The 18,125-nt window shown below is 48.9% G+C and overlaps 2 protein-coding genes across 2 annotated transcripts; both read right to left on the reverse strand.

Annotated features, from left to right (window-relative positions):
- Nucleotides 1–10,450: 10,450 nt before the first annotated feature.
- On the reverse strand, nt 10,451–13,752 carry MYCGRDRAFT_98085 (uncharacterized protein; the record flags this gene model as incomplete). Its single annotated transcript, XM_003846854.1, has 6 exons — nt 10,451–10,620; nt 10,698–10,707; nt 10,874–11,039; nt 11,315–11,824; nt 12,139–13,180; nt 13,467–13,752. 6 exons carry the CDS (start codon nt 13,750–13,752, stop codon nt 10,451–10,453), a joined length of 2,184 nt encoding a protein of 727 aa, XP_003846902.1.
- Nucleotides 13,753–14,454: 702 nt separating this feature from the next.
- MYCGRDRAFT_98086 (uncharacterized protein) lies at nt 14,455–15,043 on the reverse strand (the record flags this gene model as incomplete). Its single annotated transcript, XM_003846853.1, has 3 exons — nt 14,455–14,565; nt 14,620–14,943; nt 14,996–15,043. 3 exons carry the CDS (start codon nt 15,041–15,043, stop codon nt 14,455–14,457), a joined length of 483 nt encoding a protein of 160 aa, XP_003846901.1.
- Nucleotides 15,044–18,125: the final 3,082 nt, after the last annotated feature.

Consider the following 18,125-nt stretch of genomic DNA (forward strand, 5'->3'; position numbering starts at 1 on the left):
GAGGCTCACCGGTTGCCGTCGGTCCTCTTATATGTTTTAGGCTGGCGACATAGACTGAACTCGGTTCCTACGTGCCTCCCACGCCTCGTAGATCACCCGTGAAGTACAGGTAGTTCCTTAAACACTTCTCGGAACGACCGATAGTGTCGGCTTTGGATCTGGAGGCTCGCTAGTTGCCATTTCTAGGTGTCGGTCCTCTTACTAATTTTTGGCTAGCGACATGGACTCGCATCCAACATGCCTTCTACGCCTCGTAGATCACCCGTAAACGAAAGGAAGCTCCGAGAAGAGTTCTCGGAAGTATTAGACGTGCTAGCCCTTCCTCCGGGAACCTGTAGGTAGCTACTATCGACGCTGAACTAGGCTTCGGTTGTCCCACCCGTTTTGGCTAACGACCTCGACTTACTTCCAACATGCCTGCCACGCCTCGTAGATCACCCGTAAACGGAAAGAAGCTCCGAGAAGGGTTCTCGGAAGGATTAAACAAGTCGTCTTTACTTCCGGGCACCAAACACTAGCGATACTCGACGGTATCTCACTAAAGCGTAGCCTAGCATCGATATTTATCTGTTCCACAATACCCAACGCTATTCGGCAGTCCGAGAGTTGGCTGAGCATGTCGATTGGGGTGCTATATCGACTGACAAGGCACATTCTACTCTCAGGTATGTCGATTAACTGGCAGACTTATGTCCAGTCCCTCACCAATGTTTTTGCTAGCGTTGTGGATTGGTCTCTTTTGCAACATCGAGCATTGCCATGCACTCCGAGAACTAGCTGTATTTCCGGAACATGTGTTTCTATTATGCAATCGTACCGCTTTCGTGTGCGGTTAACGTAGACTGCTAATCGGCCTTGTCCGACCACGGGCCAAACTTAGGCTAGGATCGAGGCTTTGTCTCCTTTACAAGAATCAGCGCTGCCCTACACCCTAACAGTTGGCCATAGTTCCGATACAGATGGCTCTGTCGTGAGAGGTCATCATCCGGACATATGGTCGTCAAAGACAGCTGCTAGTAGACTCTTAACACGTTGTTAGCGAGATTTGCTTGGGCCAAGATTCGCTTCTTTGTCCAGGACGGACATGCCCTTAGACTCCAGGATTTGACTGCAGGTCCGGGTCATATGCCTCTATCGTACCACTCGCATTAAAGAGATTGCGTCACCCCAAGCACGATTTGTGGTGCAGTTGGGCATCGATCAAGGTTCAGCCGCCCAGCTGGAATCCCAAGTCGAAACCACCGGATTTCAACCTCCGAAAAAAAAAAAAGGTTTCCCAACCATAAAGATTGAACCTGGAGGTCCTCAATCGTAGTCCGATGATGCGTTTTCCGAGGGCGGCGGTCCAGATTTGCAACAGGGTCCCACATATTCCCCTCCAGCAGGCGTCGCAGATAAGACGACCACCAGTGAGCCTTTTGGTCAAGATCGACTTGGACTTGAGCCATCCGCCAGGGCCAGCAATCAATATAGCCAAATAAGCGAGTGGCTTAGCCAGACGTGGCAACGAGGAGCCAACAAAGAGTTAATGAGAAGCTCAGAGTGGGAATAAAAAGTAGCTACGCAGAAGAAGCACGAAGTTCCCCTGTCTGCCTAGCTGCTGTCAGACTATATAGTGCTCTCGGCTTGGAATGGAGTGTGTAGCAATGTGTCGTCCATGGGGTGATTGTCCCAAGGTACAACACTCCTGTTATAATGCAACGAAACGACAAACGTTCTGGCACAAAGCAGTGGATCAGTGTCTTGTTACTATCGCAAGGACGTTCAGCGCTGACCAAGATAGGACTGCAAGATCCCCACGGAGTTCGGATTTCTCAAACCAAACCAGCTACCGCTAGCGGGGAATCGTGAATCGCGATTTGAATGTTGAAGACATGCCTCCTGGTACCTGACGGACGTTCCGGAAAGTTGGTCTTCGATCTCCATTGCAGCAGCACTGTGTTGCTAACCGATCGTCGTGTACTCGAATTTGGTGTCCCGGCTACCGTCAAGTTTTGGTGAAAGTGAACACTTCTCCATCCCGTTGCAGCGGCCAAAGGTATAGACTCCGTCCGGAATGCAGATCCTCGGTGTTGTCAGCATACACATCCCATTGTGAAGGGGTATGATCGATGTGAGATCCGCTGTGCCTGTTGAAGCTTGAAATCAGAATTGTCGCTTCCTTGAGGACCTGGACCACCGCCCATTTCCTGGCGGTCTTATCGACTGGCCGTCGTGTTCACCGTGCCATCTAATCGTATAAACTGTCCAAGGGTTGGAGACCGCAAGAGCATGTTCAGGGTTACGATCGACAAGACACCCCAACGGTCAAGTATCATCAAGGTCTTGCAATTGTTGAAATTGAATGATTGATGAAGTGATTTATTAAGGAACTAACTACCAACGGAGAGAGATATCCTAATATACACTATTTGGAGCTAGCTAGCCATTGCTAGCCACCGACATTTTAACACTCCCCCTCGTTAGCTGTTCTATGCTAGCCTCGTTAAACCCTCTATAAGGGAAGAGTACTAGCTTACCTCTTGTTTACTTAGCGGTATAGTGTTTCGTTAAGTATTCTATTTTAACAAAGGATTCCTACCGAGGGTTACTAAGGCTATGTTTCTTGTCCTTAGGATTAAAGTAGCGGTCCTTTATCTAGCTTATTTTATAAACCTAGCGCATCGTATGTCCGATATAGTAGTTTTTATTAATCTCGATACTAGTGTCGCTAAATTGACGCTAGTCTATAGTGTCGGTAATGAAGTCGTTATAGATATTACCTATAAACACCCGATTAATGCGCTAGGTAGACCTAATTTTGTTATAGAACCGGACGATACTTCCGTAGACTCCGTTTAGCTTAACTTCTTTATATCGGCGCATAAGGTTCCCGCTATCGTAGTCGTAGATAAAGAGGTTCTTCCTATGCTTAGTAGGCCTACTAACGATTACGAAGGCCTACATATACTACGGGCGTTAGCTCTAGTTAGAGTCGTTTACCTAGTTAGCTTAGGGGCTCTTAACTACTACGATCTAGGTTTTAGCCGTATAGGGATTAAGTAGTTTACTTCTCGTCTTACTAGCGGTTTAAAACGCGGTCTAAAGGTTAGAGTCTTTAGCGTCGTCGTATATAGTAGACTAGTTTACTCGTTCTTAATCGGAAAGGAACGCTAGAGGCTTAGGGTAAATATAAGGTCTTATACGGCCGTATTTCTTAGCGGATCCCTAGTTAAAGGCTTATAACATCCTAGCTATCTTACGGTAGTCCTTTAATTGCTCGGTAGATATAAAGTAATCTCGGTAGATTCTTTTAAGGGTCTCCGGGGTTAGAACACTAAAATCTATACTAGTAAGGTTCTTAGGTAGTAGTAGGCGCCTTTGTTTAATCCTTTAGCGAAGGAATCGACTAGGAGCGGTTGCTAGGAAATTAGCTATATTAGATAGAGGAAGCGACTAGTCTAAGTCGATTCTTCGTAAGGTAGGGCGGCCGAATTCGTTCTCCGTAAGCTTAAATCTAGACTCGGTTCTATAGTTATAGTTTCGGTAGGAAGGGAAATCTTCTATAGTTGTTATCGTTAGCGTTAGTATCGCCGGATATTCGAGAAAGGAAGTAAGTTTAGTTCTAAAGTTAGAAAATCCTTATACTTTAGCGCTAAGGTTAGCGCCGAGGATTATATAACTCGGAGTTTTATATAAGGATTTAGGGTCGACGGCGATATCTCGATAAACGACCGGTTAATCCGTCCTTAAACTTCGTATACTTGTCCTAAAGGGTATTAGCTCGGAGCTCGTTGTCGAAGAAAATTAATAGCGACATTATTAACGTCGCTATCGTAGCCTTAGCGAAACTCCCCCTAGTCCGCTAACTTATTTTATGTCTTCTAGCTATTTTAGCGTTATAGCGGTAGTAGGGAGCGTTAAACTAACGGCTTTTCGGAAAGCGTAGAACTAGCGATTCGGAAGTAGCTTAGTAAGACTATTAGCGATTATTCTATCGGTTTTAACCTAGTATAGTTTAATGTCTCCTTCCTAAACTCGCTCGCGAATGAAATGTACGTCGATACTAAAGTGCTTAGATCGCGAGTAGAACGCTAGGTTCTTCGCGAGAGCTATAGCGCCTTAGTTATCGTAGTATATAATAGTGTCAGAGGCTGGTGCCTGAGGCTGCATCGGCTGTGCCGATGCCTGGGCCAACGCCCAACGGACGAACGCCGGTTCAGAAATCCACTAGGCCGAATCGGGAACAAGCTTCCTTTCGGCCGACTGGAAGGCCACGTATGCGCCAAGCGACGCTACGCGCACACACAGCTTATACTCGACGTTCCGTTGTTCTAGATAGATCTTCTTTTCGGTAGCTTTAGAATTTCATACATTCGGATCTGGACCTTTGTGCGCAACTTCGGTTCAGACCCTTACAAATAGTCGCCTATAGGCCTTTCTCGGAGTCGGGGAGAATTTAATCGAGAAGGGACTTTAGCTAGATAGCTTCCTTTACGGCTTATGTTTCGCCTATATATTCTACTTTAACCGTTAATAGCGCTACTCTCGTCTATCGTTTTAACGACTAACTAATAGCTCCGCTACCTAGGCTAAAAACCTAGCCGGACGTAGAGCGGCGTATCTCGATATCCCTAGCCTAGTCGGCATCTATATAGCCGCTAAGAGGTTATAGATCTCTATAGTACACTAATTCGAATTAAATAGTATAACGTAGGTAGGCTATAATCCTCTCGACTAGCTTCTAGTGTTCTTCGGTAGGATTAGCGTAGAACCGACTAACTATAGATACGGAGTATACGATGTCTAGTCGAGTACTAAGCATAGCGTACATTAGTAAGCCTACCGCTAACTAATACTTAGCTCGGAGTTTATCCGGGGTAATGTAGCCCTCTTCTATAGGTTAGATCTTCGTAGAGGAGTCTATTAGTGTCGTTCTAACTTTCTGTTCCTATATGTTGTATTACCGGAGGAACTTCTTAATATAGGCCTATTAGCTAAGGAATATCTTTCGGTTAACGCGGTCTCTACGTACTATTATACCGAGATAGTAGGCGTACGGCCCGAGATCGGTTATTTCGAATCTTTTCGCTAGTTAGCTCTTAATTTCGCCGACTTCCTTCTTCCGTAGTCCGACGATAAGTAGATCGTCTATATATATAGCGATAAACGTATTCCCTCGGATAAAGACACTAGTATCGGCGTCTAGTAGCTTAAATCCGATTTCCGCGAGGTAAGAGGTTAGGGTTTTATACTAGGTACGAGGTAACTACTTTAATCCGTAGAGCGACTTTTTAAGAAGGTAGACATCGTCCCTTTCCTCGAATTCGTAGGGTTGTTTAACGTATACGGTTTCCTTAATAAGGCCGTAAAGAAAGGCGGTTTTAACGTCTATTTGTTCGATCTCGTAGTCTAGTGCTACGGCGATTACGAAGATAGCTTTGTAGCTTATCGGCTTAACGACGGATGCGAAGGTCTCGGTGTAGTCTAAGCCCTCTTCCTATCGGTATCCTTTAACTACCTATCGCGCCTTATATTTAAGGATCTTACCGTTTAGCCCTCGTTTAAGCTTAAATACCTACCTACCTAGTAGGATATTCGCCTTTAAAGAGATCTATAAGCGCTTTTTAAGTCGCTACGTTTTGTTCTTCCGGAGTAACTTTACTTCCTCGCTTATCGTATCTTTCTATTTAGACTAGATAGTAGTACCCTTAGCGTCCTATACCGTACGTAGCTCGTAAGGTTCGAAAGTAGCTATAGCTATCGTAAGGAAGGTGTATATTATTATCTACTATAACACTAGGTAATAGTCGAGGGTCTTAGTAAGTAGATTCGTATGTACGTAGAGCAATGCGTACTCGCTTTCGGGGAAGAGAGAGGTCTTCTTTCGGACTCGTTTTAGTCTATCCGGTACGGCGTCCTAGATAGTTTCCGTAGGAGGCGGTAGCGTTAGCTCCTTTAGCGTTAGTTCTCGAGACAGGGTATATAACGAGGGCGTTAGCGACTCGGGTAGAGTAGTAAGTTCCGAGTCGGTGCTTTTAGAATCTGTCGATTTATTATCTACTTTCTTTATAGTAGATATTGTCTCGCCCCCTAGAGTAGCAGAGACTAAAATCGGCCCTAAATCTACAATCGGACTAAGGAGTCTAACGGGGCGTTGCCTCTTTACGCGCTTTAAGGGCGGCGCGTTATCCTCTTCGGAGGCAGAGTCTATTTCGACTTTAATATACTTCCGATGTTCCTTAAAGATAACGTTATAGACCTATCTAGGCTCTTTCTATCCCGGACAGATTACGAGGTATTAGTAGTTCCCCTTAAAGCCGAGAAGCTTACCTTCTTCCGCTTTGTCCGTATAGCCTACGCGGTGTTTAGGCTCCTTAACGAGGCAATAGGCTTTTAAGCCGATCTTACGGATATTCGATAGGTCCGGTTTTTCTCCGTAGAACGCTTCGTGTCCTATAATAGCGTGCCTTAAGTTAGGTAACCTATTACGTAGGTAGGCTATTATAGACACTACCGCGGGCTACTATTTTAACAACAATTTACCGGCGAGTAGCGTTAGCTCGAGCTTTTCTAGAATAACCCGATTAACGGCTTCCGCGACTCTATTTAATTAACTTTGTTCGGTAGACGTAAATTCGAGCTTAATGCCTTAATCGTAGTAGAAGTCTTTAAAGGCGTTGTTAACGAATTCGCTTCCTTAGTCGAGTCGTATGCGCCTATACTTATAAATAGGGGTTTAATATCGTTTTAGGTACTATTATAAGCGAGGTAGAACGTCGAGAACATGTTTGTACGGAAAATAGTCGGTGTTAGTCGTATAGTCGTTAACTAAAGTAAGCTAGAATCTCGACTTATCGTAGCCGATTATGTCTTTCGGGCTATGCTTAGAATCTATATATAGGAGCTCGAGTTTTAACGACACCGGTTTTATGTGCCTACGGTAAGGTTTAGCGTAAAAACGACCGTATACGTAGCTCTCGTATATATATTACCCTAATAGACTCGAGGCTTCTATTCCGGTAACTATGTCTTTTAGTCGGTAAACGCTTTACTAGCCGAGATATCCTATTCTTTCGTACTAGAGTTATGCCTACTAACTATCGACTTCGTAAGTAGCTATACAAAAATCTATTTTAACGTCTATTAGTATAGTGTCGAGAAGGAGAAGGCCGTCTTAAAATCTTGTATTAAAGGAGCGGTTTCCTTTAACTAGAGAAAGGCCGGTCGATAAGGCAGAGATATTGTCGAAGAGAGGCTACATTTGTTCGAGAGAGAGGAGATTAACGCCTACCTATACTAAATATTTAACGTTTATAATGTTTAGCTAGTACAATTTGTCGCTAATCCTAGTAGGTATCCGAATAGTACTAATATACGTAGGTACGATAGCGTTTCCTCCGATTCCTCGCGAGCTATATCCTTCGATTAGGGTTATCGAGGTAAAGACGTCCTTTCTTCCGACGAGATAAGAAGAGTAGCTAAAGTCGACGATCTAAGTGTCGAAGAGATTTAATCCCTTATGTACGGCGAAGGACTCGCCGTTAGCGTTTAACGCTCGGAAAGCGTAGTCGTTTATTAGGACGATTAAACCCTTAGTCTTCTTTAGGGCGGTGTCGTAGATAAGAGTAGTTTCTTCGTCTTCGTCTACCTTTCGCTTTCCGTCTCTACGTTTAGCTTCTTTCTTCTTCTACTACTTAGGCGCCTTACTTAGGTTAAGTATAAAGCATTCTCCTTTATGCCGGCGGTCGTAGTACTTATACTACTCCCGAGGGTTGCTCCCGCGAGCTTTTAGCTTACGGTTGTTATACCCGCTATAGAGACCGAGCTCGTTAGCGCTGTTTAAAGCGTTGCGGCGCGTCTCGAAGTCCTTAGTACTAGAGATAACCTCTCCTAGCGTTACCGCTACCTTTTTAACTACTCTATTAATAGTCTTTAGAATAAGTAGGCGGTTTTAGTTAAAGGAGGTAACGAATAGCTCGAAAGACTCTAGTAGGCCGGTAATAAACTTCTAAACGGCGTAAGGTTTAGGAATCTTAAGTCCTAGGTCGATTTCGGCGAAGCGATTCTAGAGTCGGCGAATTTCGGAGCCGTAAAGGCTAATACCGCCCTTAACGTTGTCTATAGTAATTAAGTTCTAGAGGTTCGAGATCCTCGCGAATTCTCTAGCGCCTCCTTTAGCGAAATGCTCTACGAGGGTGTTTAGCGTATTAAAGGGGATAGTATCCGCTAGAATAAGCTACTTAGCGTTATATCCGCATCTGTCTCTAATAATTCTAAGAGCTCTCTTTTGTTTAGCCTTAAAATCGCGCTAGTAGTTAGTCTAGTTAACGCCGTCGTAGGGAAGGTTAGGGTCGTTAACCGCTTTAGCGGTCTCGATAACGGCGCTATATCTAAGTACGATAAGCTAATTACGAATTTTGTCGTTCTAAAGGCTCTAATCGTCCTTTTCCTCGAGCACTAGTACTAATAGGGTTAGTAGTTTCTCGGCGGCTTATATAGTTGATATAGTTAAATAATCGAAAAACAAGGTACGAGTTTAGATGTTCTTCGTAGAATCTTCCTAGTTTCTCGTTATAGAATGTCGTAGCCTACGTAAGGGGGAGCTAATTTAGCGCGAGAGAAACAGAGGTATTGTTCGTTGCCTCTATCTTTGTCGACGCGAAGGTAGAGAGGAGGTAGTATTAAAGGAGCGAGGCTAAAGAAGTCTCGAAGAGCGGGAGAAGGAGGATCCGGGATATCTAATACTACTACTCTTAGAGAAGGTAAACTGTATTCTTTCCGAGGACGTTTACGAGGAACAAAGTCCGATTCGTATCTAAAAGGAATTAGATCGATGTTAAGCTTAGGAAGCTTACCGGTTTTAACCTCTTAACGTATCGTTTCGACGATATATAGGAAGGAGTGCTTGTCGAGGTACCGGCCTAGCGAAGGCTTTTTAAGGTAAAAACGACTCCTAAGGAGATAACGATCGCGACGGTAAGGTTGTTTATTAACCTAGAGGGAATCGAAGAAGGATACGAGTTGTACGTTGTACCTCTTTCTCGATAAAGGAGGAACGACCTTTATATTAGTCCTAACATCTATGTTAGCGTTCGATTCTATTACAATAAGAGGAGGTTAGTATATTAATTAAAGTAGCTAGTAATTAGCGTAAGAAGTTTTTTACGCCAGCCTTCGAATTTCTAGCCTTATAGCGGGTAAACCCGTAACCGAGGCAATTGAGGCTGGTTTATTAATCTTAGGGTTTTGAAAGGTGTTATCTTAAATTCGGTACGAGTACGTAGCAGAGTGCGTAAAGGATGACAACGATAGTGTAGTGTAGTATGCGCAAAACCCGGGCTCATAACCTGTTAAAATTGAATAATTAATGAAGTGATTTATTAAGGAACTAACTACCAACGGAGAGAGATATCATGATATATACCATTTGGAGCTAGCCAGCCATTGCCAGCCACCGACATTTTAACAGCAATGGCGTCCTACAACATTATGCAATGCGAGCATCCGAATGCCAACAGAGTGTCTCGGTCGACTACTAAAGTGCAATCCTGCTACTCTGTCGGATTCTGCGCTCGAGACAATCTCCACAATCATCCTTTCGATGAGCTTGATGGGCATCGGCAACATGCTGCGGGAGAGCGGGCGCCGGGGTGCTCCTCATCATGGCATTTGATCCCTGCTGAAAAGCGCCGCGTAGTAGAAGTATGGCTGGCTACCACCAAGCATCCAATGTGGTCGTCGGCAATCCCTCCAAAGAGTCTGTGACCATTTTGCCCCTTCGGGCAACGCCGTTGATCATGGTGTTGATTCATCCAAAGGGCTGTATGGCCGCCACTGTCAAGATAGATGATTGTAGTGTCATGAGCGATGAGTCGCTTTTTAGCAGGTTGTGCGACGGGGAGACAATGTGGACTCTGAATAAATGGCCCCTCTAGTGGCGATCTGATAGCTAGACGAAGAGTAGCGTCAGCCTTGGCCAGCTGAGCCTTTCTATCGACGTCGATATTGGCCTTGTCGTGTTCTGCATCCCGCTTCTTGTGGTCGGCCAGGTTTCGACCAGCCAAGTGGGATCGACCAGCCAAGTGGGATCAAGCTCGCCATTCTATCAAATTCCAGGCCAACACTGTAGTCTTGTCATCCTTCCACAACGTGCTTGTATCCCATATCCTGCATGTGGCGTGTACGAAGGGGTAGGATCGGATCGCTGTGAGCGCAAGTCGCAACTATCGCATTCTAGAGCTGGCGCCAACTAGTGCCGGTGTGCTTCAGGCGACAGGTGTCTCCGTCGATGAATTGGCCGCGACTCGAGAGAAACTGTAGTAGTGCATACTGGCAAGCGTATCTCGGAGAGTGGCACTGCCTCTCGGTCAGAGAAGGTGAGGACTGGTAGTGAAGGTGGCTGCTCTGGGTCGTTGCGCTGTTGTTGTTCTTCATTGCCGACAGGGACTTCAGGCTCTGTTATGGAGCTTCAACGGGGGGCGTCGAGACGGTTGGGGAGTGGCGGTGTCGCTGCTTCTGGGTTGGCATCGCGAAGAGCTTGGAGTTCTTGGTTTTCACGCAGTCGCTGGGCTTGAAACTCTCGAAGTCGGTCCGCCAGCTGGTCAATAGCACGATCTTCCGGTCCGGTGAAGGCGACAGCTGTGCGGTCATGGCCAAGATCCTCTCCATCTTGCTGATCGTGTTGCTCCACGACTGGACCTTCCGGAGCCGCTTACTGGACGTCGGCTAGGTCGTACGTCTCACCTTGCAACTAATCTTGAACATCGACACCACTTCCATCAGCGTCCTTAGGGCTGTCACCTCCGGGTAGCTAGGACAATGCGCCCTCATCAATTACGATGTCAGCATAGCCTGGATGATTAGCCTTAAGCCAAGTAAGCCATCGACGAACAGCCCATCGACGAATCTTGAATTCCTTGGTGAACTGCTGCTGAGCGGGGGCATCACCGGCCGGACCCTCATTCAGTACAGGACGGAGCAACACAATGTCGAGGTTCTTTGGCTCCTGGTGTTCGGGTGGAGATCTTCGCCGGTACCAGTCTTTCTCGTTACCGATGCTGTATCGGTCATCATATCTTTCCCAGTCACTGACTTGCCAGCTCAGCTTGTCGGTTCCGCATGACAAATGATTGCTCAGAGCTGGTATGGGGTTCGGTTGCTGTCATCTTCGAATCTCTACCGGCATGTCTCTCGTCGTTACTGCATGTCGCTCGCGTACTTGACGCTCGCGCCGGATTCGGACGCTAGCATCTGATGGGCGTAGACGGCTCTCTGAAGAGGCGCTTCTCGTGCTTGGCTCGATGATGGACGTTGGGCTCCTGTTATATCTTACGAGAGCGGCTTCCTCATTCTCCAGGTCTTGTTCGTCGCCGTCCTTGTCCCCTTTGCTTCATCGAATGTCTGTGCACAAAGCGTGGTCAATGTGTGCTTCTCCGCCATCCTCTTCGTCGAGCGAGGCTTTGTCGAACTGGATAAATACTCAGGCAATCGAACCTCCCGTCCAGGCATGCGAGACGGCCCATGGTATAGTGGATGCCATTCCCAGCTCCCACGTGCTGTTGCATCGTGCGCCGGGCCGGATATATCAACTGGAGGCTGTATGAGTTCCATGCCGAGGTGAGGAAGTTTTCCGGGTTTCATTCGCTCAGCCTCATTGAAACGCTCAATGAGCCATGGTATGCCAACCGTGATTGGAACGCTGTCGGACGGATTCCCACTCTCGTCCTGGTCCATCGCTCCCTTCGCCAATTGCCATTCAGGCGAGACCTTGATACAGTGTCCAAGCTCGCTCGCTGCGCTCGTTGCGCGTTCTGTGGGTGCCTCGCACTCCGGTCTCTTCAGCCTGGACGACAACATTGCCTTTCACCTTCGCTGAAACTTGACCACCCATCCGGGACATTACCCAAGTGACTCTCGATCGGATCCATGGTGAGGCTATAAGGTACCTGAGAGAGAAGGACAGACTTTCAGTACAAAATAATATACGCCTGTGCGGTCCAAAGCCAGCGACGCCTGACCTCAGTCCGACGCCAGATCGTGGGACATCGTATGATGGCGGAACATCACTCGACCCACTTCAATAAGTGCATTTCTTTCCGGATCGCACCATCGATACTCCTCCACAGGCCACGGCCTATGATACTGCTCCGGCCTTACAGCCAGTCTCTACACAGCGTATCAAGATCACGCCGCATGGGACCACCGAGCATATTCCGCACCTGCTGGACGTTCCGCGCTAACACATTCATTCGCTTAAGCCGCTCTCCTCCTTCAAGCGCGGCCAGGAGCTGGTTTTCCACGAAGAAAAGATCCAATCGATCAAGAATTAACGGAAGGGTGACATCCAACAACGTCCGCATGCTATTGATTCGTGATCTGTTTGGAAGAGATGCTATCAGTCTTCGTAGGTTGGGGATGTTCGTGGTCTCCACGGATACAGCCGGGGTTTCCTCTGGCCTGAACGCTTTCAGGTGAGCCGCATAGTCGAGATTGGATATCGAGAATATTGGCACTCTGTGGCACCCACGCAGTTCACGGCGAAGTAAGTGCTGTCCCGCCTGCTCGCCGAGCACATAGATTCGGTGCGCCTTCTCGGCATTGAATGCGTGTCGGGTGAGGATCTTAAGCTCCTCCCAACGCAAGTCGAGCTCTTCGAAACGCTGGACCTCACTGAACGGATCGAGTTCCTCTCTCTCGATCTGCACCGCCGCCATTTCCTGTTCGAGGTCGGCCGACTTTTCTGCGAGGTTACTGGCCGTCTCTCGCTGAATGTCGGTGGCGCGACCCATGTCACTCTCATCAATCATTCCAATTTGGTCCCACTTCGTCAACGCAAGGATTGCCCGTTCGTCTCCGAGCGATCGCACCTTGGCGACATCAACGGCCGACGTAGAACTGTCCGTGGCACACCGACAGTCCTCCACAATGATGCCATGCGTGATCCCGTCAAAACGATATGACGGCAGCAAGCTGAATTCATCGGATTGTGGGGCCTCCATGAAAGACACGCCAATGTCGATCAGAGGGTCGCTAAAATGAAAGCGGACGCCACCGACAAGTGTGGCCAAGGAAGAGATGATCTCGTACTCCATACAAGTGGTGTGTCTCTCGAGTTGGGAGCAAAGGTCTTCCGGATTCGATGCCGTGAATGTCAGACCCTCGTTCTCCCCACGACTTCCGCAATCGTCTCGTCCGACCACTGCATGAGTTCGCCGACTCCGTGCTCGTTGTCATTTGGCTTGGGTTTAGCGAACCAGCGATGGATTGCATGGACACTGTTGCATTCAGGGACTTGCCTGAAAAGCGACAGCGGACTCCTCCATAATAGCCGATAGCGAATCCAAGAAAGACTCTAAACCGATCATGTGGAGGATAGAAGAAGACATCGGCGAGAAACGGTTCGATCTGGTCCCGCTTCTGGCCACAGAATTCCTGGGTGACCATTGTGGTGCGCCGGCCTCCACAACCAACTGAGGCGATCCTACCCAGTTGAAGGAGAGAGTTGATGGTAGTGCTGCTCCCAGATCCCACACTACCAATGACACCAACCACGACGCGCGCCGGGTCATGCAAAATGTCGTCGATGGCCTTGACGAGATCTTGGATGCTGTCGTCGTCCTTGAGCATCGCGAGTGGTTCCGTGAGGAGTTTGTGTATTCCGGGCAGTTCTCTTGTCAAAGTGCGCCACTCCGGGGTGTTGGAGCTCACATCAAAAGGAAGCTCTTGCCGCGGGTCGTACGCAGCAGTGCGCCTCATGTTCGCCACTTCCATCTTGATCTATTCGATGTGTACGACGGTCTGGTCGAGTTCTGGGTGCGCGGGCGGGCTGAGGACGAGAGTAGTGTGGCGCTGTCCGAGCGCAGGTCGTATGGAACGGTTTGGTGTCTTGTTGGTGTCGATGCAGTGTCGGGAGTCGGGATGATGTGCGTCGATGAGGCCCAAGAGGTGAAGGTATGTGTGAATGCGCGCATAGGCAGTGGATAAGCGCAGGCGGTGGCTGAATGGCCCGCGTTTGTGAGTCTCAAGCTTTTGTATTCATCCGCAGTCTTGCGCTCACCAGCGTGGAAGCCCTGAGTAATGCGCGTGTTCCGATGGTGGTGGTGGTGTCCGATGTAGTGGTGAAGAGTGAAGCGCCGTTGAGCGGACTTGCCTGACTATCCCCGACGGGTATTGTTACTGAGTGAGGAGACGTCTGCAATTACAGGACATGCAATATCGATGCGATCGGATCGGACGCTGACTGGAGGTGTAATATTGTCAAGACTGTGCTAACAGCCGCCCAACACATATCCACCCACCTGTCATATCTCCTTCCATCTATGCGAAACCCAGTGCGATGCCAATCGAAATCTTTTCATTCCTCCGGCTGATCGTGGGGCTCCGAGTAAGCGCGGTACCTTGCATTGATGGAGTTGCGGCGACTATACAAATGTCAGCAATTGCGGCGTACGACGAACTGAAATAGATCCATACCTAGACGGCTTTGCGAGGAGCCTGGTTGGTCTTGTCGTCGAAAGCTTTGCGGAGCGCTTTAGTGGTCTCATTGTCGAAGTCTTTAAGCTTAAAGATGTCCATCCTGTGTAGCTGTAAGATATGTCAATTTATGACTTGAAGCCTTCGGTTAGGATGAAACCATACCTCACGGCCAGGCCCATGGACACAGAAATGGACCGGAATTTCGAGCGCGAGAAGGATCGAGCCGATGATGCGGAGGGTTGCGCTGTCGGGAGCCTCATCGGGCAAGCACATCCAGATGGGGCGTCTGCCGATTTGCTGTGCCGTCGTGAAAGCAATATGCGCAACGCTGTACTGTGCGCCTCCTTCCGTAGACGGATCGTAGGTGAGACACGCAGCGATAGGTACGGGGATGTCCTCCACGTCGTGTCCGCATTGGCTGAAGGATTCACCAGATGGGCCGATGAAAATGCGGCGGTGTCCAGACGGAACGATCTTGTCCCGAAGCTGAATGCTTGTCAGTACGCGAACAAGGAACCAAATGCTTCTGCAGGCTTACGAGCTGTGCTGGGGTGCCCGCGAGCCATGTACCCCACCGGTCATCCATGGCTGGTGATGGAGATGGAATTGTTGTTAGTGTGGCGTGGATGTTGTTCAGAAAGAGACGTAAGGTAAGCGTGGACGATGAAGTGAACCTGAAAATTTGCAGTGACGAACCTGAACGCTACAAGAATGACGAGCCCAGACTCGACGGCAGGTGCCCTGCGATTGACTAAACCTCCATCCTACAACATGCAGCGGAAGACGTGATCACGATGTTCTCTACACGTCCGGACCTTTGATATTGCACGCGATGTTGTCCCGCCATTGTCGACATCTTCCAGAACCCCATGTCACTTCTCTTTCGCGTGAGATCGTCATGCTCTTGGAACCTGAATCGACCCAGCAACCATCATGTCAAGCGATACACCTCCCCCCTCGTCTGAAGTGAGGACCAATGCAAGCCGGGAGCGATGAGCGGCGAAGGTCGTGTCCGATCGAAGCGAAGTTCCTGATGCGTGAAGAGACGAGCCGAGCGAGCGGCTTCTCAAGATCGATGACAGTAGCGGGCCAATTTCGTGGGATCGTGAGATTGTGTGAGAGAAAGAGGTGAGGTATGCGGATGTCAGACTCTATTTGAAGCCCGATGTTTGACATCACGCCATGACTCGCTTTGATGCCCTGGCGCTTCTTAGAATGACTCGCCATACCTCAAGCTTCCGTACGCGCAACCACACGAACAAGTGCTCCACCACACTTCCGCGCTCGAACTCAAAAACGAACGCAGCTGCAAACTCGTGGACATCATCGCAGAAGACGAAGACCTACGCCGCTTACGCTTCGAGCTGCGTACCGTGGAATACAACAGTGACGATTTTCCGCGAATTGCCAGTACAGGAAGAAGACTGCTCGGAAGACTCTAGGAGGCCGGTCACAGGATGTTGCTTGCGCACAGTCTGCTACGACGCCTCTGCAGCATAGAGGATTTGGTATGGGAGAGGGAGCAAGAAGTTAGGACACTGAATGCTTAGAGTCACGCGTTACAATCCAAGTGCGGCGGATTTGGAAGCATTCTTGACGGAGAAGTTGGCACTCACGAGAGAGTTGTTAGTGTTCATAACCGCAGTTATAGAACTTCAAGGCACACCACAACTCGTTCATCAACACGATGTGTACACTGCAATTAGAGAGAGGTTTCTCGACCACAACTTCGGTCGGTACCATACATGCATCTTCGCATACGGACAAACAGGAAGTGAAAAGCTATACACTGTGATGGGCGCACTTGACGGAGAAGTTGGAATTGCAACTGTAGCGGTCTGCTGTTGAGATAGACGCTAGATGTGATGCGAAGCGCGCAATGGCCAAATGTCGCACCTCATTGTAATGTACGTTACCAGGTTCGACTTCGCCTTCGTCGCTCTCAACTTCAGCTCAGACGGAATAGACTCACTAACACTACGAACACAGACTCAACAGGGAATGAGCCACACGCTGATCTCTCGTCAAGCACCGCAATCTTACGACCCACTTCCGGATTTAACATTCTGCGATCCTACGAGCACATAAATCCGCCTCGGTTTAGCTTGCTACCACCTCATCATGTCCGCCGAAAACAAAGGACGACTTAGCACCGAGCAGAGGGAAGGGAGAGGAGAAGGAGCAATTGTTGAAATGAGTATCTCTCGGGCTGGCGAGAGCCGATGCGCAGGCAGGCGGCGTTTTCGATGGCGTAGCTACTGGCGCCAGTCGAGAGGAGTGGAGACGATGAGGTGTGGTTGCAGGGCCGGTAGAGATGATACATTCGCGTAGGTGCGTAGGTGGTGGTGTGTATCGATTTGCAATCGTCGTGTCGAGGTCATGGCATTCATAGCATGCATGGCATTGTGATACCTTAGCTACGGACTGTCCCGTCGTTGGCGAGCGGATTGACCTCTTCAGCCGCCGTCGCCCGAGAGTTTGGTCTCGATGCTTAGTTCTACGCCGAAGCCGAGAGCGAAGCCGAAACCGAGAGGCCGAGCCCAGCTGTGCAATCCAATAAGCGTTACTGCACATCGCGAATAAAGCCGAGCGAATTGCCAATATGCGAGAGGGGAAAGTCCAGTAAAACATCAGCAACGTGAGACGCTTAAGAAGAGCGTAGCTAAGCGGCGGGCGGAGGAAGAGGCACTCGGGAAGGAGGTAAGGATCAGGCAGAAGCAGTTAGCTTAGTTAAGGAGAGAGTGCGAGGCTTGAAGGCTATGTGGCAAGTGCGCATCGAGATGGAAGACCTGCCTGCTCGAGGATTAAATGTCCGTTTAAAAGTGCGTAGTTGAATCGAGGTGATGAGAGGGACGTGCTCGCGAGGTTCGGATATTCGTGTCGTAGACCGCGGTACAGTCGTCAGGCTGAGACGTGTGAGGAACCACTTTGGAGCTTTCCTACCGCACATGCGCCAAGGAGTCTGCTGCCGTAGCTCCATTAGTGAACCCTTTCGCAGAACATGTAAACATTGCTTTGGAACAGCACCTACTCAAAGACAAAACCGACCGGGACGAGGCGTGCCAGCGCGCGTAGGAGGAAGTGCTTAAAGAGGAGACTACTCAAAGAGGATGTCAGGAAGCGTGCCCGCATCGGAGAGAACCACCAAGTTGGCTGCAAATTGCTGCCGACAGACCGGACAGGCAGAATTTACAAGAGACGGCAAAAAGTCAACATCGATGCCACCGCACATCCACCGAGCTTCGCTCTCAAAGCGATGTTTCCTTTTGCATGAAGATGACGAAGGTGTTGTTCTTGAAGGAACGACCATGTGCTTCCTCGCGGATCTGGTGGCAGGTCGCTCTAAGTGCTTCGGCGCACTTGGCTGCTGGGCTTCCACTTTTCTTCGCGGGCACAGGCGTCGATGGCGAGAAAGTCGTTGGCGGCGAAGAGGTGAAACTCATCCCTCAGCTCACGAGGCAAGGTCAGTAATGTGCAGGGTATCTTCGCCATTTTGTGGTAAGTTGTAGTGTTGTTGTGTTGCTGGTCTGTACGTTTGTGTTCGTGCGGCCCGGTCGCACATTCGTCGGTACGGGTCGGGTCGTAGCAGTCTTACGCGTGTTCTGGTCGTCTCTTGTGCCATGCCGCGGCTCCTTCATCTGCTCCTTCCTTGTGTGGACCCGATTGTG

This window comes from Zymoseptoria tritici, chromosome 21 (assembly GCF_000219625.1).
Source record: "Zymoseptoria tritici IPO323 chromosome 21, whole genome shotgun sequence".
Taxonomy (NCBI): domain Eukaryota; kingdom Fungi; phylum Ascomycota; class Dothideomycetes; order Mycosphaerellales; family Mycosphaerellaceae; genus Zymoseptoria; species Zymoseptoria tritici.